General features: G+C 53.3%; 2 protein-coding genes across 5 annotated transcripts in view; one reads left to right on the forward strand and one right to left on the reverse strand.

Moving 5' to 3' along the window:
- Positions 1-10,297, reverse strand: part of EFR3B (EFR3 homolog B) — a 44,577-nt gene extending 34,280 nt beyond the window's left edge. The window contains exon 1 of one of the 4 annotated variants that reach the window (XM_031603871.2): positions 9,985-10,297. In XM_031603871.2, the coding sequence (XP_031459731.1) occupies positions 9,985-10,018 (34 nt within the window). In that variant the 5' untranslated portion in view covers positions 10,019-10,297. Of the gene's footprint in view, positions 1-2,572; positions 2,731-3,948; positions 4,057-9,984 lie in introns of those variants that run through there. The other 3 variants (XM_031603872.2, XM_031603873.2, XM_090136543.1) reach the window with 3 other exon arrangements.
- Positions 10,298-10,377: 80 nt separating this feature from the next.
- On the forward strand, positions 10,378-18,985 carry DNAJC27 (DnaJ heat shock protein family (Hsp40) member C27). Its single transcript, XM_031603874.2, has 7 exons — positions 10,378-10,616; positions 12,153-12,235; positions 12,717-12,786; positions 13,160-13,324; positions 13,754-13,876; positions 14,340-14,500; positions 16,669-18,985. Exons 1-7 carry the CDS (start codon positions 10,530-10,532, stop codon positions 16,799-16,801), a joined length of 822 nt encoding a protein of 273 aa, XP_031459734.1. The 5' UTR covers positions 10,378-10,529; the 3' UTR covers positions 16,802-18,985.
- The last annotated feature ends 1,678 nt before the right edge of the window (positions 18,986-20,663 follow it).

Below are 20,663 nucleotides of genomic sequence, written 5' to 3' on the forward strand. Positions count from 1 at the left end.
TAAATCAAAGCCCACAGCTAGTTTTAGGTTTTGGCAGAAAACATAACCAAACACCCTCATTTCCAGAGAGAGAAGTGTGATCAAACAGCCCTGGCCACGCTCTCTCTTCATCTTTTCTGGGTTGTTTGCAGCCCCCGTGGAGAGGGAGCAACCTGCAATGGAGCTACCATGCTGCAAAGAGCTCAGCATCCCTGGAAGCGCACTTGCTTGTGCAATTACTGATTGTGCAACTGATTAAGAAAGCCCTTAAGCTGTTGGGTTTGATGAGCTTCAATGTGAGCAATGCCAGCTCTGGGCCTGGCATAATCCCCTCTTAGGCAGAGGAGTCCCCACCTTCACTGCAGGTGTCAAACTCTGCTGGATGGGATGTGGCAATGCCATCCAGAAGTAAAGCATGAGACTCAACCACAGCTTAGCATACAGGATCTGAAGCCGAGTGGCTTGGGAAAGCCCCTAGCATTGCCAACACCACAATCATCCCCTTTTCTGAATTAATTTGCGGATCATTTAGTTAAAAAGCACAGGGAAAAGGGGAAAAAAAAAAAAAAAAAAGGCTTAATTGCATTTCACATTCCCCTGCTGAGCCATCCAGTCCCACCGAGCACTGTTCATTTAGTGCAAAACCCATCCGATCGCGAGGCTGCTGCTGCTGGCTGTGACTCAGTGGCACGCTGGCAGCCCCAGACAGCTCACAGGGACCTTGCTGCTGCCCACCTTCGGCAACGCCTCCTCCCAGGGTAGTCGAAAAGCCTCATTTCCCCTGCACTGGCTGCTGCTGAAAAAGGGAACCTTCTCTATTTCCAGCTCCACCAGCGTGGGAGGAGACAGCTCGTGCCGCCGACCAGAACGCACAGGGAAGGAAGCGTGGCAGAAACAAACCACAGCAAGAGGCTGCAGGGCCAGTCTGGATACGGGTCACAAGGCTGCACCAACACATTGTGTGCATGCTCTGGCCCCACAGCTGCCAAATATAGCGGGGAATGGCCAAGCCCTTCTGGGAACCACCCATGGAAATGTTAACTCCATCCCATCTCCAAAGCTCCGTTGTTCCCCACTCTCACCCTACACTCTGCATCCACAACCCCGTTCTTGGAGAGCTTTTGGCTTACACTGCCTTTTGTATATGGTTCCAAATTAAACCCCTGCCTCTTGAAGATGCTCTGCACTTCCCCTGCAGCCATTGGGCAGCCCCTGAGCACGGGGCAACTGGGTTCATTTACCTGCCAAACCCCAACAGCAGCATTCCAGCTCCTGCACTGTAAAATAACCTAAGGAGAAGCTAATCCCCAAGCATGGCTCAGTACAGTGAGCTCCCACCAGTTTGGGCCATAGAAGTGCACTCTCAGTTAGCATGACATCAGTCACTCAAGCTGGGTCTGGCACAGTTGGGGTCGAAGCTTGGCTCTCTCATTTTCACCAGTGGCTGTGAAAGGAAACCAAAGTGGGCAGAAAGTAGGCATGGTTCCGCAGCAGCTTGTGCACACAGATGCTAGCTCCGTGCGGGGTGCCAGCACTGCGGGATCAGAGGGAACATGCAGGGAGGAGGGTGGCATGTGTTCCCACTGCTGCCCCTCCACACACCTCCCAGGGAGGCATGCAGGTCCCCCTGCAATGGAGCAATTCTCCCGCATTGCTTTGTTTTGCCTACAGAGAAAAAACTATCCCCAGTTACCCATCTAATCCTTCTCACAGGCCAAGAGACAGTTAAAAGAGAGATTAAAAAGATACCAATAATCCTGTGCATTCCTAATGCACCTTTCATCCGAAGTATCCCACAGAGCTTTCCAGCTTCTGGATGTTTTCCAAGACTGCAAGCCGCTGCTGGGGAAGGGACCAGCCTGGCGTTTGTCCTCAGATTCACATTCAGGTCCCCACAGGGACTCTCTGCCCTTCCTCACTCTGCACACATCCTGGAAGGAAATGCCTGCTATTTTGGAGCGAGGGTTTCCCCGAGATGCCAGCGGAGGTGCAACCTGAGGGCATGGAGCTGTGGTCTGGTGTGGGCTGCTGCATGGGGTCACTTCCCCATGGTGTCCAAGGGACAACCAGAGCACATCACATCACTCAGCTCGATCACTAAAGGGGCTGGCAGGGCTCCTGGGGAACGCAGCTGCCATCTCAAATGCTGCAGCCGTCCCTTGGCAGACAGATGGGCTCTGCTGTAGGGCACAGGGGCTGCATCCCTGGAGCACACAGCTACCGTCACTGTGAGCTGCCATCGGTGAGGAGAAGAGGGAAGCAACCCTCTTGTTTTGCGGGTGGAAAAATACCATCTGGGAGACCTGAATGACTCAACGGAGGCCACAGAGGAGTCAGCACAGTGGCAAGGAGGGGAGGAAAGGAAAGGAAACCAGGCATCCCGCCCCAGGCCTCCCTTCCCCCGGGCCCGCTAGGTTGAAATCTGCCAAGCCCCCAGGCTCTGCTCTTTTCCCTGCAGGAGATGGGTGCAGCGTCCCAGTGCATCTCAGGATCTCCCCACATTGTGCTCACCCCAGATCAAGCACCCCATTATGCAGTGGGGCAGCATCCTGCCCATCCACCTCCCTCCTGCCCCAACTCGTCAAGCACTCACCCCTGGCACCGCAGCTCCTTGCATAGATGAGGCTCAGCCAACAGCAACCCCAGTGGACAGAGAGATGCGAGGAGTGGGGTTCCCACCTCTGTCTGCAGTGCTCGCCCTGCGCTGACTGCCCAAAAAGGATGCTCAGGCAGCAGGGAGCAAGGATTTAAGAGCCGGCTGCCACCCAGCCTCCCCCCCCAGCTCTTCCCAAAAGCTCCCAGCAGCTTAGCGCAGCCCTGGGCGGGGGGGGGGGGGTTGGCCAGCTGCTCTGCCAGCTGCTCCCCATTACACCCGGTATTGCCCCAGTGTGGGATGCAGGACACCACGAGTCTGTGCCATGCTGCAGGGTGAGAACAGTGACAACATCGGGGACATCAAGTTACAAGCACCCCAGGGTGCGTGGGCTTATGTAGGAATGAGGTCTGCGCTACGTCAGGACCTTGGTACCATGCAGGGTGTTCATATATAGAACCAAGACCTCTCCTTATCTGGGGCAGGAATGTGTGACCCTTCCCAGGTAGCCATGTGGAGCTGAAGAACCCTATAGAGCACCCCAGGCTTCCCCACCCCAAGGACTGAGTGCTTCCCCAGCAATGTGGGGGGTCATTCATCCCATAAAGAAGCAAGATCCTCTCTGGGCTGGGGAGCAGGTGACCCCACAACCTAGCCTAGTGGGGTGGCTAATGAGGAGGGGAGAGATTAACAGATTCCCATTCTACCCATTCAGGAATAGGGCAATGTCCCAGCGATAAAAGGAGGTGCACAGCTCCTTAAGGGATCATAGTGTGTCCCAACCCCAAAGAGGGGTCACCTCCCAGTAACCAGAGGGATGCACAGCCCTGTAGAAGACCAAAGTCCTCCCCCCAGCCCCAAAGAGGGGTCACTTCCAAGAACTGAGGAGATGCACAGCTCTGTATAGAACCAAGGTCCCTCCAAAACCAAACAGGGATCAATCCCCACTAACCTGAGAGGTGTGCTGCCCCATAAAAAGACCACGGTCGCCCAGATAAGGCTCAACCCCCAGTAAATGGGGGCGTGCACAGCTCTTTCCAAAATGGAGTGACCCCCCCATCCCAAAGAAGAGATGCTCCACCAGTAACTCCGGGGTGCACAGCCCTATACAAGACCGAGGTGCATCCATCCCAGCGGGATACACCCCCAGCAACCAGGAGATGCTCAGGACCAAAGCCTCACAAATGCCAAAAAGGGAACACACCGCAATAAATAGGGGGTGCACAGCCTTACTTAGGGCCGAGATCCCCCCAACCCTGATCGGGCCCTGGGGCCACAAAGCCCAACCCCGGGGGGGAAGGGTGAGCCCCAAGTCCCCGGGAATCCGGGGGGTGCACGCACAGCCCCAACCCGGCCGGGCTCCGGGGGTAACTCACCGTACATGGCTCAGCCCGGCTCGACTCGGCGCGGCTGAAAGCGGCGGTGCCCGGCCTGGCTCTGCTGGCCGGGGGCGGCACCGGGGGGCGGCACCGCAGAAGGGACTCCTCCCGCAGGCACGGCGGCAGCGCCCGCCCTCGGCACGGCTCGGCGCTGCTCGGCTCGGCATGGAGCCCGCAGGATGCCGGGGGACTCGGCCCCGATCGGCCCTCGTCCCATTGTGCCCCCTCTGTCCGCAATGCAGAGCCCGCATCCCTGCCCCACGCCCTTCGCAGCACTGAAGCAATGCAGCGATTCCTGTTGCCAATGGGGAAACTGAGGCAGTGAGCCGTAGCAGGAGGATACCCGCACAGAGGTGGCCCCACGTGTGCCATAGGCATCAGTGCCTGGACACAGCTCTTGGTATATGAGCAGTGATCAGCCTACATGCTTTGTCCCTGTGCAGAGCCTGCAAGAACTGCTCTCATCTCCCAGATCCCACGATTCCCATCCAGCACCCCGAAATGGGAACACAGTGTCCTGGTGCTCTCAATGCATGGCACCACAGGATGCAACACAGCATTACAGAGCACTGCAGCCTAAAGACACAGCACAGCATGGCACGGCACAGCACCAGCTTTCCTCCTTTACCTTCATCCCACTCATACAGAGCCATTCTGTCCTTCTTCCCTGCTGGTAAGTTCAACATCAGAGTGCCCACACGCTTCCTACGGCCATCCCACATCCACAGAGTGAATCCCACGTACTGGCAAGACTGATCCATCCATACTGAACCCTTGTGTCAAAGCACGAGTAACCCATCAAGATGCTGCCCTGGGCCTTGGCTGGGGCTGAGGCAAGGCTTGAGGTGACAGCACCTGGCCAAGGAGGGCCAGGGGACTTGGAAGGTGCTGCCAAGCAGGCAGCCACACATCTCCCCCTCCCTGAGCCCTCGCTGAATCTCTTCCCACACAGCAAAGCCTCCAAGCTTGCTAATTAGGCAATAGCTGGTGCCTCATCATCCTACTTGCAGGGAAATTATGTTTTAATTAAAACATTTTGAGAGTTAATCTGTGTTGCTGATTCCCTGGGTGGTGGAGCAGCTACACACGCAGCCCTGGGGACTGGGGGGCTTTCACAGGGGACATGATAGCTGTCACACCAAGGGAGGGAGGTTCTCGAGTGTCTCTGGTCAGCCCAGAATAAATCAAAAGACTCAAAGCAGAATGTGATATGAGGACAGAGCCTGAACCAGATGTGGTGAATCTCTCCATCCCAGAAACCTTTGACTTGATCACGGTTTATTGCTGCAAAGGAACATGGAGGTCATCAAGACAGTGCTACAGGGAACAAGCACAACACGTTACTCACCCTATCCTATTTTCTGAAGCTCTTGTGAGATTGTGCTCGCTGGCCAGCAACTGCCATTGCTGAGAGTCCCACCTCTGAGCCTGTCCTGCCCCCAAGCTGCTCATTGCTTCCAACAGTCCATGCCCACAGTGGGAGCAGTGGGCACCAGCCAGCTCCTGTGCTTCAAATCCTGGTCAAAGCTGAGTCCAGGGCAGGCCAGGGGACAAGGGAGAATCGAAGTACTGCACATCTCTCCTTTGAGGCCTTCCTGGCTGAGAAGGGGCTGTGCTCCCCACTTCAGGGACCTGGTAGCAGCTCCCACTCAGCTGCCAGACCCAAGTCCCATCGCTTTCACAAGCCCCAGGGTCCCCTCAGCTCTGCCCTATACACACAGGGTTGGCTGGTGTGAACCCCCAAATTTGTCACCACTGGAAAAGCCCTGCAGAACTTCTGCCCTCATAGTAAAGATATGAGCAACCGTACCCGAAGCCCAGGTGGAATCCAGGCTGCCTCCAGCACATTACTGCTCATTTATGGCGCAAAACAAGGACAGAAAAGAGTTAAACCCTCCCCACCACAAGCACCACCACCATCAGCCCCTACCTGTCATTGCCATGCTGGGTTGTGCCACAACTGGGACCCCAGTGCACTCCAGCCTTGCTCAAGGGATCCAAGCACGTCTCTCCACGTGGCACAATCACTGTCCCTGCTCCCAGGAGCTGGCCAGCCTTTTTCCTTTCCACCAGCCGTCAGGCAAGAGGGGATGCCAAATTGTTTGAGGTCCAGGATGCTCTTGGGACAGGTGGCTTTGTCCCCACCTTGGGCTCAGAAATGCCGTGCAGAGCTCAGCATGGTGTGCAGGGTGGACATGTGAGACTGCGCTGCCCCAAGCCCCAGGGACCTGCTTGGGGGTAGCCCAGAGGGGAGGTGGCTGGCAGGCACAGGGGGAAGGCAGTGAGCCGAAGGCAGTTGGAGCAGCCACGGTCATGCCAGGAGGATGGTGGGGAGCTGCTCGCCCCGGGCACTTCCTTTGTCAGGCACGTCCGTCCCTGGTCCGTCTACTCCCTCCTTCCTCCTGCAGCTGTTTCCATGGACACAGAGCTGCTGCTGCAGCCGCAGCGGGGTCTCCGGCACCAAGCCGTGCATCCCTTCACCAGCCATGAGCCAGGAGCACAGCCAGGCCCTAGGCATACACACTGGCTGCCCGTAGCTGCTGCTGCAGCCTTGGGGTGTTTGCACCAGCTCTTGCTCCCCCATGCCTGCTCTGTTGCCATCGCTTGCCACACCGCTCGCACAGCGCCCAGGGACGGGCTGTTCTCAAGCCCTGGCAGTTCTCATGTCCAACACACCATTCCTCGCATGTCTTCGCAGCACTTCTGGCACGAGGATCAGTTTCGTGCACATGTGTGGTGCAGGAAGGACAAGGATGCTGTCACGGTGCCAGGCAGAGCAAGTGAGGCCACCCTCAGCAGCAGACAGAGAAGGATCTCTGCCAAAAAGGCAGCTGATGCCCTCCCTCCAGCTGCACAGGGACTGTGTGGGTGTCTCTGCTGGGAGCACTGGTGTTTCCAGAGTGGCAGCTCGGGATGCCCCAGCTCTAGAAGGTGCTGCGGGTCACCTGAGCCCAAACCACCTCTCCTTGATGCTTTGGGCTAATTTGGATCTAGCTCCAGCCAATGGGACTGCCACTGCAGTGCAGCAAAGCAGCTCCCTGCACACTTTCAGGGAGTCCCTGTGCTTGCTTGATGGTCCCCAGGACTGTCATCAACACAACTTTACACGGACACTTCAGCTGAAGTTGCTCCAAGCTACCAAATGCAGCTGGTTGATGGTGACCAACTCAGCCACGAAGGCAGAAAAATATCCAGTTTCTAGCAGCCAGAAACGTTGGCTACACCCCTGCCAGCAAGCAGGCTCACACAGACACACCAAGCTAAGACTCACAGAGCAGCTCATTCCAGTGTTGGTCCAACCAACACAGCAATGTCCCCATTGTCTGTGGGGAGCCTCAGCCTACCAGTCTGCAGACAGCCCCAAAGGACCAACCCCACTTTACATCCCTGGTTTCCCTGGTTGAAGTCAGGAAATCTCTCAGCTGTCCTTTCCAACTCACCCTTGACTTCATCTCAAGGCAGACTTCTACGCAACTCTGAAAATCACACAACAACTAATTTTGGTCCTTAAAATGTGCAGTAAGCAGCGTATCCAGGCTGAACCCACAGTGTTGGCTGTCACTTTACTCACAATGCAAATGCAATTCTGTGCTTCTGAGAAATGCAGACCCAGCTGCTGCCTGCATATTGACTACACAAAACACCACTAGGGAACAAATCCGCCCCACTGCATCACCGGGCTTATGCTGCATCATGCCTGTCATCTAACCCACCAATCACCTGATCATTATTTTAACACTGCAGCCCCTATTATTGCTTGCCCAACTAACCAGACCCCTCCCACCATATCACCTCAACCCCAATCTCTAATTGAATAGCTTTGTAAACATGCAGCTTTGTACTGACTACTGAAACAGGTGAGGGAGCAGGAAGACAAATATAAATATCTCTTCACCATGACAGTACAGAGACAACACAAACAAGCTCTAAAATAGTCACACATAGCTGGTGAGAATCTCCCTTATTGGTGGGACCCCACCACTACAGAAATGTTCAACATCTAACTTCATCTCTCAGCTGTTATCCTTATTTTGAGCCATTTCTTTATTACTTTACTCACCAAATTACATATTCTTACTTAGGGTAGTCTAAGCGACTTGTCTGGAGAAGAAGCCATGCCCTGCTTCCTGCCTGCTTGATAGCCAGGGTCAATAAGTCTTTGCATGCCCAGATACTAAGTCTAGCCCAGTATTAGTGAATTACTGGATTTACCATCATTATGACTTGGGTAATTGCATTACTGATCTGTATTTATTACTGCAGCATTATTTAGAGATAAATTGCTTATCCCTAAAGCTCTCAATCTGATGCCTGTTACTGTATCTTGAATAAGACATCAGAGCTGTCCTAAACCCAAGGAAGATGTTGCATGGTGCTAAACTATCTTCCTCTTCCTTCATGGAGGCATTCTGTCCTCCCCAGCCCTGAGAAAAGCCTGCAGAAGTCTTTATATCTCGTAGCAAAACAAGAAGAAAAAGCCACCTTTCTTTCTCCTCTGTTCCAAACAGACTAAAGGATGCCCTCAGCTTAGCTGAAGAGCCCAAAGAAAATTCCTAACTTAAGGACACCAGCAGACAGAATCATAGAATCATAGAATGGCCTGGATTGAAAAGGACCACAATGATCATCTGGTTTCAACCCCCCTGCTGTGTGCAGGGTCGCCAACCACCAGACCAGGCTGCCCAGAGCCACATCCAGCCTGGCCCTGAATGCCTGCAGGGATGGGGCATCCACAACCTCTTTGGGCAACCTGTTTGTGCCCAGAGATCTCCTGGCTGCTTTCTCTGTCTCAAGGAAGAAGGGCTGAATTCCCCAGATCAGAAGATTTGTAAGTAATATGGAAACAGCCAGAAATTGCAGCATAGGAAGTTCCGCACAAATGTGCACAAGAACCTCTTTACAGGGTGACAGAGCACTGGAACAGGCTGCCCAGGGAGGTTATGGAGTCTCCTTCTCTGGAGATATTCAAGACCCGCCTGGACACCTACTTGTGCAACCTGGTGCAGGAAACCTGCTTTGGCAGGGAGGTTGGACCCGATGATCTCTGGAGGTTCCTTCCAACCCCTGTGATTCTGTGATTCTGTGATTAGCATTCATATGACCAAAAATGACAGGCTGGATGTTCAGGACCAATGGAGAAAGGGTTAAAAGCATCAGCTTACAGTGTCACAGAGCACAGTGTGCCTGGTTTAATCATACAGCCAGACAGCAGGGAGATGAAGAACAGACTGAAGATAACAAAGAACTAACCTAAAGATAAGGTGACAACAAAGATGAAGAACAGAGCTGGAGGCATAAAACACCCAGAGATGGATGACAGCAGGACTCTTTTGGCAAAGATTTATGAGACCAGATAATGAGGCAGAAGATCCCAAACTGCCCATAACAGATCTGTCAAAAAGCAGTTTTTTGGAGCGAGTCAGGAGGAAGCAGTGAGAGGTAGTGAAGACTCAACATCCAATATCCTTAGTCCATGGCACACACCAGTGATCCCCAAACCCCATGTTTGTGAGAAGGCAAGTGAGTGTGTACAGTCCTCTAGTCCAAGGTTTGTAAGATAAAATCACTCTTTCTACCTTTCCTTTCCAAGAAAATGCTTTGCTTCCCTTTGTTCCAGACAGGACCTCACACCAGCCACACTCCCAGCAGGATGTGGGAGGGGCAATCACACCACCATGGGTCATCTCAGCCAAGGGAACCCTTTGGGATCCCCTCCATTTCCTGGGGGTGGCACTGAGGTGAGGGGCAGGGCTAGTTGTCCATCTGTACCATCACAATGAAGTCTCCGAAGAGCTGAGAGATGCTCAGATCATGCACTCTCTGCAAGAGGGTCTCTCAGGCAGCCCTCCCAAGTGGCTGTGACCCCTACCTCCAGGCAGGGAATCCCCAAAAACCCCAGCAGCTTCTACTGCACAACCTCCCAAGGGAGATGCACACACACCAGTGTCCACAGGTCCCCCTGTCTCACAGCTGTCATCCAAACTTTGTGAGGCAGTGACTACAGAGCAGCCACGTGCCCCTCCTTCCCATTACCTTGTCTCCCACGCACAACTCCAAAATCCTCCATCACAAGAGGACGCTTCCAGGCCTAGAACGAGCAATCAAAAGAGTTATTTACGAGGTCCCCTAGGGATGGCACTGCTCCAGGCTAGCACAGGGATGAGCCCCTCAGTTCAGATCTCTGGGCTGTGTCCGCAGGTGCCATGGGGTTGTTGCAGTGTCCACTCTGGTAACACGCTGCATTTCCATTCACAGCAACCAGCTCCATCCATCCCTCAGGCCTAAGGGCCTTGCTTTGTGAGCCCCACATTCACCCAATCCCCTCAGCACACACTTCCCGCCATTTCTGCCCCCACCCCGCACCTCACGGCCGCCCCCTACGGGCCGCAACGCGCCCTGCCAACAACGTTCCGACATCTCGCGAGATCTCATCGTGAGTGGGAAACCGGAAGTGTCGGGCGAGAGCGGCCGGGGCGCGGCGTCGGTGGCGAGGGGCGGTGAGGCGGCCCCGGGCCCGCCGGGCTCCCTCCCTTCCTTTTCCCCTCCCTTCGTTGCTTCAACCGCGCAGAGCCCCCGCCATGGAGGCGAACGCGCCGAAGCGGAAAGAGGCGCGAAAGTCGCTACGGATCAAAGTCATCTCCATGGGCAACGCGGAGGTGGGGAAGGTGAGAAGGCGGCCATTGGCGGTTGGGCGCTGAGCGGCAGGCTAGCCGTCCAATCGGAAGCGGGCTTCCTACCAAAGAGGCGGTGGATTGGTGGCCTTGGCGGACGGCGGGAGCCAATCAACAGCGAGCCGTTCCGTGCGGCTCTCCGCAGGGTGGGACTACGGCCTGAGCTATGTTTCTATTGGCTGGCGGCTCCTGGTGGGTGTCATGGCGGCGTTGGGGCCCTGCTCTGAGCTCCGGACTCGGCGGCTCTCATACGGCTTCTCACGGCCTTTCCGGGCAGAAACTGTGCCCTGCCCTCTGGATAGGCCCGTCCTATAGCCAACAGAAACTAGCTGTCCTGGAATCCCTCTCTGCTTTCTTCAGGGAGAGTCCTTGTTGGAGTTGCAGTGAGAGGAGCCTTTGCTCCACGCTGTCAGTGCCTCTCTGTAAGGCACTCGGGTGCTCTGAGGTGATCCCAGCTTCCATCAGGAGCTCACTGTCCTCTTGTTGCAGCAAGTGGCCTGGCCATTCTCCAGGATAGAATCATAGAATGGCCTGGATTGAAAAGGACCACAGTACTCATCTAGTTTCAACCCCCCTGCTATGTGCAGGGTCGCCAACCACCAGACCAGGCTGCCCAGAGACACATCCAGCCTGGCCTTGAATAAAGGATGAGGCTTATCCTCCAGTCAGGGACAGAACCAGGGCTGGAGGGACGTATTATGACCCTGATTGCACTTTTTAGCAGTCTGGGCATACAGCGTGAGATGTTCTTTGGGGAACTGAGGCCCCCAGATATGTAGGTCATGCAGTCCTGATGTTTTACAGAGGGTAATAAATCAATTTTGTGATGCTCCTGTCTCCAGACATGTAGACTTTACAATCTGGAGTCTGCATGGTAATGAATGTGGCCTTGGCTGGCTCCACAGCCTTTTGCCAGGATGAGAGGTCACTTTGACTGCTGTTTTCACCCCTACACATCATAGAATCAGAATGGCTTGGGGTGAAAGGGACCTTGAAGCCCATGCGGTTCCAACCCCTGCTGTGGGCTGAATGCCAGCCACCAGCCCAGGCTGCCCAAAGTCCCATCCAGCCTCACTTTGGGCACTACTAGGAATGGAGCATCCATGGCTTCTCTGGGCAGCCTGTGCCAGTACCTCACCAACCTCAGAGTAAAAAAATTCTTCCTGACATCCAGTCAAAATCTCCCCTCTCTTAGTTTAAAAACATTCCCTCTTGTCCTATCACTATCATCTCAGTCACTCAAAACAGTTTCCAGTTCTTTTGTGGAATGTGGCCTGAAGGTCAGGCCTTGGGCTCTGAGCTTTCTCTTCCAAACAGCTAAGAGATAACAAACACTCAGGAGTGAGATCTTGTTTTCTTCTTCCTTTTGCATAAATAAAGCCTCTCTTGGTAAATAATGATGCCACCATTTTGTTGATTTAGGGACATAGAGACAGACAGAGCAGCCTGTCAGTGAATTCAGTATTAATGTGAATCCTAGTCCCACAGTGTGGTCTCTTCCCAGTGACATTCCCTTTTTCTTTCTCTCAGAGCTGCATTATAAAGCGCTATTGTGAGAAGAGATTTGTTCCCAAATACCTTGCAACTATTGGTATCGACTATGGCGTCACCAAGTAAGTACCTTCATGGTGAGCTGGGAGAGCGGGGTGGGCTGCGTGGTCACAGATGGTGTGGGGCAAAGTGAGGTGTCTGCAGCTGCAGACAGAGGGAAGACATCAGTGGTGCTGTTTTCTGTCCCACTGCTTCTGAGTGACTACTCTGCCTTGAGTCAGGCTTGCTGTGGAGCACAGAACAGAACCATGTTAGTTTCCACAACAGTCAAATAATCTGCATTTCAAGTACCCCTGGTAGCATAAAACCTCATTGCCATGTTGCATCCAGAACTAGTGCTTTCCTCCTTGTCTGACTAGCCCTAGGTGTAATTTTCTATCCATTAAGCCCCAGAATCAGAACTTATTATTGATCTATCTGGGGCTGATCACTCAGCTCCCTCTCTACAGAGGGCTGGCAGAGAAGAGAGTATTCCTATGGGGACACAGTTTGCACAGGGATTGAGGTACAGCCTTTTGAACCGTTTCTTACTTCTCCTTTCAGAGTACAAGTCAGAGACCGAGAGATCAAAGTGAACATCTTTGACATGGCAGGGCACCCGTTCTTCTATGAGGTAAGGCAGACCCAGTTCTGAGCACCACACCACAAAGCTGCCCTGAGCCTGCAAGTCTCTGTAGCATTCAGCACCTGTCAGCTTTCTTCAGCATCTCTGGGAGGCTTAGACATCAGTTCATCTTGTGTCTGAATGATGTGGCTGGTCCTGGATCATCACTCTGCCTCATACAAATGGGTCCCTTGGACAATTCCCAGACCTTATTGTCTCCCCAGCAGTCAATATGACACTTTGTTCCTCTTTTCTCTGTTGTGCAGAGATTGGTCTTTTAGGAGCTGATCACTCCTGTGATGGGCCTGGGATTATTGCAGTAAGGGTACTGCATGTCTAGCTTTTGCTGGTACAAAAAACTTTTTGCTTTTTGTTCCTGCAGGTGAGGAATGAGTTTTACAAGGACACGCAGGGAGTCATCCTGGTCTATGATGTTGGACAAAAGGAGTCTTTTGACGCTCTGGATGCGTGGCTGGCTGAGATGAAGCAGGAGCTGGGCCCCCATGGAAACATGGACAACATTGTCTTCGTTGTCTGTGCAAACAAGGTAGGCCATGTCAGGGAGCCACATTTGTGTTGCAAGGTACTCAGTGCTCATTGTGTTCCCAGCATGAGCCAAGTTATTGAGCTTCCTCCAAAAGGGAAATATTGTTAGGTTATAGGGAAGACTTTCTAAGAGCTTGTATTTGATGAGTACTGGAGGCCTCATTTCAACAGGTTTTGGGGAATATGATGACCATACATTGGTCAGAAAGGGATCAAGCAGAGGTTACATTATCTCTGAATTAAATCAGCTCTCAGAGGCCTTTTCACACCTGTTGTGTTTTCTGTCCATGCTGCCTCCATCCCTTCAAGATAAACAGTCAGCTTCTCCAACAAGACGTTGTCACTAGATGATCATTCTAGGTTCTGTGCTCCTCCAGCTGTCACTGCAGACCTCAACTGGGCTCTGACTTTTCCCTTTTCTCTCTTTTAGATTGACTGCACAAAGCACCGCAGTGTGGATGAAAGCGAGGGGCGGCTGTGGGCAGAGAGCCGGGGCTTTCTTTACTTTGAGACATCGGCACAAACAGGAGAGGGAATCAATGAGATGTTCCAGGTAATGTAGAAAGAAGGCTGTGAGGGTACAGACACTGTATTTAGCCAGGATGGCAGATTGCAAAATATTCTCTGAACTTCTGGATCCCACAGAGCTCTTTGGCCCACTGCACCATAGGATTTTTCCCAGTGAAGTGACACCCCTAGAAAGCTGTAGCTCAGGGTCAGTACTGGTCCTCTCAGTCCTAAGCTGACCTTAGCATTGCATGGCTCAGAGCTGATGATCCTTCTGGCTGCTCTGGGAACGTGATCCAGAAATGCTCCTGTTGCTGATTCAGGTGTAGCACGGAGCTCGAAAAGCAGAGGGAGAGCCATGCAGTGGGGAACTGTGGGCATTCAGCAGTTACGCAGATGCATCCCCTGCACTTGAGGATCAGTCAGTGAGAGTGGCAGAAGTGTTCCAGTGTCACTGCTACTGCCTTCAGAAACCATTCCCTTCTGCTAACTCCTTCCTGTGTCCATAGACGTTCTACTCTGCCATAATTGACCTGTGTGACAACGGGGGAAAGCGTCCCCCCTCCAGCATGGGGGTTGGCTTCACTAAAGAGCAGGCAGATGCCATTCGTAGGATTCGCAACAGCAAGGACAGCTGGGACATGCTGGGAGTCAAGCCTGGAGCCACCAGGTGAGGCAGACTTTGGCATTTGCCAAACAGTCCATAATGTTTCTCTTTGCCTCTTTGGTCTCTTGGTAAGGTGCCCGCTGCTCACTTCTTCTCACATAGCAGCCAGGTACAAGTTGATCTAGCCACAAAATTAGGGCAATGCAAAAGAAACTTTCTGGCCTGTGCACCAAATTTCCTCTTCTACCAGACAAGCCAGGCTGAATTTAAGGGGGGGGATGCTGAACATGACAACTTCATCTCTTCCATCTACCCAGCTCTGTATCCTGAGTCCAGGCTGAGCTGTTTGTAGTCACTCAGTTGCCAGTCATGTTTGGAGTGGTTTCAGCTTTACCTTTCTTGCCCTCTCTCTGGATCGAGGGAAGCTTTTAGGCTGCTGTAAGGCTGCTGCCCACATTATCAAAAAGTGATTACAGTTCTTCTACTGTACCTCCCACAAGACAAGCTTTTCTCTTGCCTTCCTCAAAAGATCTCTAGATAGGTGGAATTGGTTAATATTTGTGTAAGAGGTTGGATGTTGAATCTTCCAGTTCTGCTGTGTGACTTGGGCAGCTAAAACAAAGCCCCAGAGCTTTGTTTTACTTCTCTCTCTCTCTGAAACTCAAGAACTGCCCTTTTGTACACATTGTGGAGAGCATGGAGAGTAGATTTTTGGATAATATACATCATTCAGCACTCTCCAGTCAGCTCTCTGAAATGTAGGTGTTGAGTACAATCTCTCTTCCAGGCCCTCTGCATCCACAGGCAGAGATCAGCAGCTCTGCAGAGCAGGTTATGTTGTGATCACTGGCACGGATGGACTCACCTCCCTCACTGGGTGCCCCCCTCTCTCCACAGCCTGCAGCAGGAGACGAGGTGTCTGCCTTGGACCAGACACCAGGGTTTAAAGGGCTGACGTGATGTGAGGTGCCTTCGCCCTGAGTGTGTAGGCAGTTTGATGTGGAGCTGAGTCAGGGTGCATGTGCCCCCACGCTGTCTCCCAGCTTTCTTTGCTTGTGGTGCCAGAGACTCAGCACACCAGGGCACATGGCTCAGGCACGTGTCTGGCATGGTGGGTGCATTTGTGCCTGCAGAACCACAGAAAAACAGCATCATCGAGTTTGGGAGGGACCTCTGGAGATCATCGAGCCCAACCCCTTTGCTAAAGCTGGTTCTCCGGAACAGGATACACAGGAAAACGTCCAGGTGCATTTTGAGTATTTCCAGGGAAGGAGACTCCACAGCCTCTCTGGGCAGCCTGTGCCAGTGCTCTGTCACCCTCAAAGTTTTTTCTCATGTTCATGTGGAACTTCATGTGCTTGTGACCACTGCCTCACTGCTGAGCACCACTGAAAAGAGCCTGGCTCCATCCACTTGACACTCACTCTTTAGATATTTATAAGCATTGATAAGATCCTTTCTCCAGGCTGAGTTCCAGATCTCTCAGCCTTTCCTCATAAGGGAGATGCCCCAGGCCTCCATAATCATCTCTGTAGCCCTCCACCAGGCTCCCACCAGCAGTTCCCTGTCTTTCTTGACTGGAGGAGCCCAGAATTGGACACAGTGCTCCAGGTGTGGCCTCACCACAGCAGAGTAGAGGCCACATCTGACTTCCCAGATAACTCTCCAGGTGTAGGGCTCTACACTTGTTGCATCTCATCAGGTTCCTTCCTGCCCAACTCTCCAGCTTGTCCAGGTCTCACAAAATTCACAGCCTTCTGGTGTGTCAGCCACTCCTCCCAGCTTTGTATCATCAGCAAACTTGTTGAGGGTGCAGTCCATCCCTTTGTCCAGGTCAGTGATGAAGATGTTAAACAAGACCAGACCCAGTACCAACCCCTGGGGGAACACTGCTAGCTGCAGGCCTCCAACCAGACTGTGCTGCTGATCACAACCCTCTGACCTCTGCCTGCAGTGGATGTGTACCTGCCTCAGGAGAGTGTTTCTTCCCATTCTTTGCTTGTGCCATGCTTAGAAGTACTGTGGACACATTTTCTTCAGCTCTTTGTCCATAGCTTCACTTCCAAAGCCTGGAGGTACTTGGTGTCAGCAAGAGAAGGGTTTGGAAGTGTCTACACAGCTGTATTTAATGCAGGGGCAGCTTCTCACTCTACTGTGCTCTGCCAGCAGAGGCAAGGCGATGGTTGTCTGCTACTCAGGTCCCCTCACTGTTGTCTTGTGTTATCTCCTAGAGACGAAGTGAATAAAGCCTACAGAAAGCTGGCTGTGCTGCTCCACCCTGATAAATGCGTGGCTCCTGGGAGTGAAGATGCCTTCAAAGCCGTGGTGAACGCCCGAACTGCACTTCTCAAAAACATCAAGTAGGGAACAGAGCTGCTGAGAACTGGAAACCTTCCCTTCCTCCCAGCTAATTCCCAGGCAGCTGCACTGCCGTGGGGCACCTCCTTCCTCCTCAGATTCATCCGCTGGCTTGGACAAAGACACTCCCACCACCAAGCATGGGAGCAGAACCGTAGTTTTATTGCAATGAGTTGTAGGGGGGGCAGAGTGCTGAGGAGGGGAGAGGGACCCTCAAGCCTTCCATGCATCTGTGGCCTCAAGTTGGCTTAAGTGCTGAAAGCAGTGATTGCCTTGCCCACTTTCCCAGCTGTTTTACATTTCTCACAAACTACCAGCTGTAGAGGAGGTTGGATGTGCAGCTCTAGCCTCTGGTTGCAGTGAGGGTAGGTTCAATTTGGTTGCAAGGCTATGTGGGATGGAAATGAATGAAGGGTTATGTAAAGGCTGAAGGTGGAATGAGACACATTCAAGCTTCGAGCCTAGTATCTGGCCTGAAAGCTCCTGCACCTGAAAGTGCTGGGGTCATGGGTTAGGGATACTCGGGACAGCAGCCCTGAGAGCTACAGTCCCTCAAGCTGCATGGTCCCTCCTTCCTAGCCCTCTGCTAGCCATCTGCACTGCTCTGACAAACTCTGGGGAAATGCCCTTGTTCCTGGTGTATGACGGTCCTCAGGTGTGGGTGGCCCTGGCTATTTGCAGACAGATGCCAGGTGCTGACTTCAGGGTCTCTCTATCTTCACCCACACCTCAGAGCTGCATGTTGGTGTCATTGAGAGTGGCAGCTGGCTCTGCAGGCCTGCTTGAGAGGAGCTGAGTCCCTGCACGAGTTACATCCCCAAAGGGAATGTGTTAGGCCTGGCTATGTAAGACAGCACCCCCAAAAATCCAGCACCCCATTCACATGTGCCAGTCTGCCTACCCATTTGGCCCTGTGTCTCCCTCTGGTTAGGTTAGCAGTAGAGGGGCATGTTCTTCCTCAGCCCTGTTTTCTGACAGCAGCAACATGTCACCCTGCTTTGCTGGCTGTGTTACAGGTTTGTTTCTGCCTCACTGATCAGCAGGTGGGTCTGGGGTGCTTCTTCTTAGTCACAGCTGCTGCTTTCTTAGAATATTCTTGTTGATTCAGAGAGGAGCACTGCTGGTAACCCCAGGAAGTGCTTGCAGAAGGTTGGGTCTGGCCACTGGGATCCTGAGAGAGGTCAGAGCCACAACGATTGCCTGACTCAAGTGGGAGATCCCTTGGGATCCTGTGATTTTGTCAGGAGACAATTTTGTTACCTTGCTGCTCTGTGAGCTTGGCAGAGAAGGACAAGACACTAAGCTGTGAAACTGAAGCCACTGAGTGACTAAGTGAGTGAGTGAGTGAGTGTTTGTGCCCATATCTCACCCCCAGAAATATCCTGTTCAAAAGTTTATTCCAATGGTCAGTGCAATATATATATTTTTTTCACTTAAAGGCAGCTAATCTGTGTTTCCCTTTCAAACTGTATCATAAATCAACAGTAGATCCCCCTCTTCTTGTCAGCAAGCATTAAGGATCTTTAAGGCCAGCACTTGCTTTAGTTTCTGGTGCTAGGTTACTGGGAAGAAGAAACAAGCTGTCCTGCTGAGAAGCACTTTCTGCTCTTCCAGTGTTGATATCACAAGGGGAAATGTTGTCATAAAGGGTCAGTGTTTAAATAGCTCCACGTATCCTCTGCTGTGTGTATAAAGAGCTGGGCTGGGGGACATCAGCAAGACAGGGATTGGAGCTGCAGTATATTGCTCTGAGTCTTGTTCCACGCATTTTATAAGACTGCAGAGTTCACCGGAAACCTCCCCACTTGCCTGCCAGAGGAAACCACTTGATTCTGGCTTCAGACCTATTTCTCTGCATTTTTTTCCACCGAGGAGGGTAAATAATCCCGTTGCTGAATGGCGCACTTCACTTTCAGGCTGACATCTCAGAGCAGTTTAAAGGCTGCCTCAATTCCCACTACTCAGGGGCTCTCCAGCTCTGCTGTGCCGTGCACGATCCCTCCGTTTGCTTCTCAGGTGACTGCCTGCTGCTGCTCTGGGGTTCCTCCTGTCTGTTTACTGAGCTGACCGGATGTTTGGGGACGATTATACACACGCATGTCACGTCTAACGATGTCGGTGACCTTCTATGTTGTGTTATTTTTATAAATTAACCCTTCCCCCTCCCCCCCCCTTTGGAACAAAAAAGCCCTATGAGCTGTCCTCCTGTTGTGACTGCTTGCTGTTAATGTTTAATTGCCCTTTGACTCATTTCTCTCCGCCCCAGCTGGGTCTGGCCGAGGCTGGTGGTGAAGAGCTGCCCTCGAGGGTGATGGAGGCTGTGAATCAACTCTGCAGGAGGGGAGCCAGGCTAAGGAGAATGATGTGGCTCCTGCAGGGATGCAATGTGGGATGCAGTGGGGCCTGCAGCTCTCCCTGCCTCCCTTCAGGGGTCCCCTAAACACCCAGAGGCAGAGGGTTGGCTCCATCCTGCAGCATCTCTGCGCTTACAACCCTGCTCATCTGCTTCCTGTGTTGTACCTTCAGGACCCCAAACTCCAGCTCCTTTCAGGAAGGATGTTCCCATCTAGGCTGGCTCTGCACCAGCCAAACCGACTTTCCCTTCAGCATCCAGAAATTCAACAACTGCTTCTAGAGACCACTGAAGGCACAAAGCCTCCATCAGTGTGGCTCACAGGTACTGCCCACCTTCCTCCCAGCACTTGCTGGAGGCAGGAGCTGGGGAACACACGGGCATTTCTGGTCTGACCCAGTGCCTGATCACCCCCAGCCACTGTGTCTGGGAGTCAGGTCTGCTTTGTGCTGCTCAGTTACTCCCCTTCAGCCACAGCAGGACAGGGATAACCCCAAGCACTCCAGAAGCCTCCTGAGGGCTTCAGCACTCTCATTTTGGTATTAATTATTACACAGAAGCAATTACTCCTACTGGCAGTGGAGCCAGGACTGTCTCCCATTACAGCTGCTGGCCCAGAGCTCAGCTGAGGATGCATGGGTATCTGGCAGGGTTCCTTCAACTACAGTCCAGGGCATCTCTGTCAGCTGTGTAGCATTGCCAGTTTTCCAGATCAGGGATGCAAGAGAGGAGCAGGCAATGGAGCAGCAGTGAAACATGAGGGAGAGGGAACTTTTCTGAAGAGGTTTCAATGGGGGTGGTTTGGACAGCCTAGATGAAGGGGACGTACATGTGAGAAAGCCTTGGTTTGCTCTGCTCCTCAGTGGGGATATTGTAAAGTGGCTGTCACTCCAGAGAGGGCCATGGGTAGATGGATGGCCTATGCATCTTTTGAGCTCTGGGTTTGGGGTTCCTGGCACCAAGTGAGGCTGAAGACTTGGTTCAAGAGATGCACATCCTCGTGGAGACTGTATCCCTGGTGCATAGAAGGGGATGGGAAGGACGAAGCAGGGAGCAGCACTGAGTAGAGCAGGCTGGGATGCTGAAGGGGGCAATATGAGCAACCCCACCGGCACAGGAGCATTGCCAGCTACCCAAACCCCAAAGCAGTGTCCTCTGCGCTCCCCAACCTTCCCCACAACCCAGGAAGGGCCGCGAGCGGTACAACCCCTCCCAACCCACCCCCACCTCCCCACCCCGGCGGTACCACGGCCTCCCCGCAGCCGGCAGCGAGAGGGTTACGGAAGGCGGGGACGCACCGGGGCCACACCGGTACGGGCACGACCGGCGGTGGGCTCCCTCCCCCGGCCCGGGGAAGCCCCGAGCGAAGCCCCCGCGGGGCCGGAGCCCTCCGGGATGCGGGAGGAGAGCAGAGGATGCTGCCGGGAGCGGCGGGGCCGCACCTGCGCTGCCGCAACCGAGAGGCGGCGGGGCTGGGGCGGGGGACGGGAGGGAGGGAGCGGAGCGGCGGGGCCG

Source organism: Phasianus colchicus, chromosome 2 (genome assembly GCF_987193195.1).
Source record: "Phasianus colchicus chromosome 2, bPhaCol1.hap1.1, whole genome shotgun sequence".
Lineage (NCBI taxonomy): Eukaryota > Metazoa > Chordata > Aves > Galliformes > Phasianidae > Phasianus > Phasianus colchicus.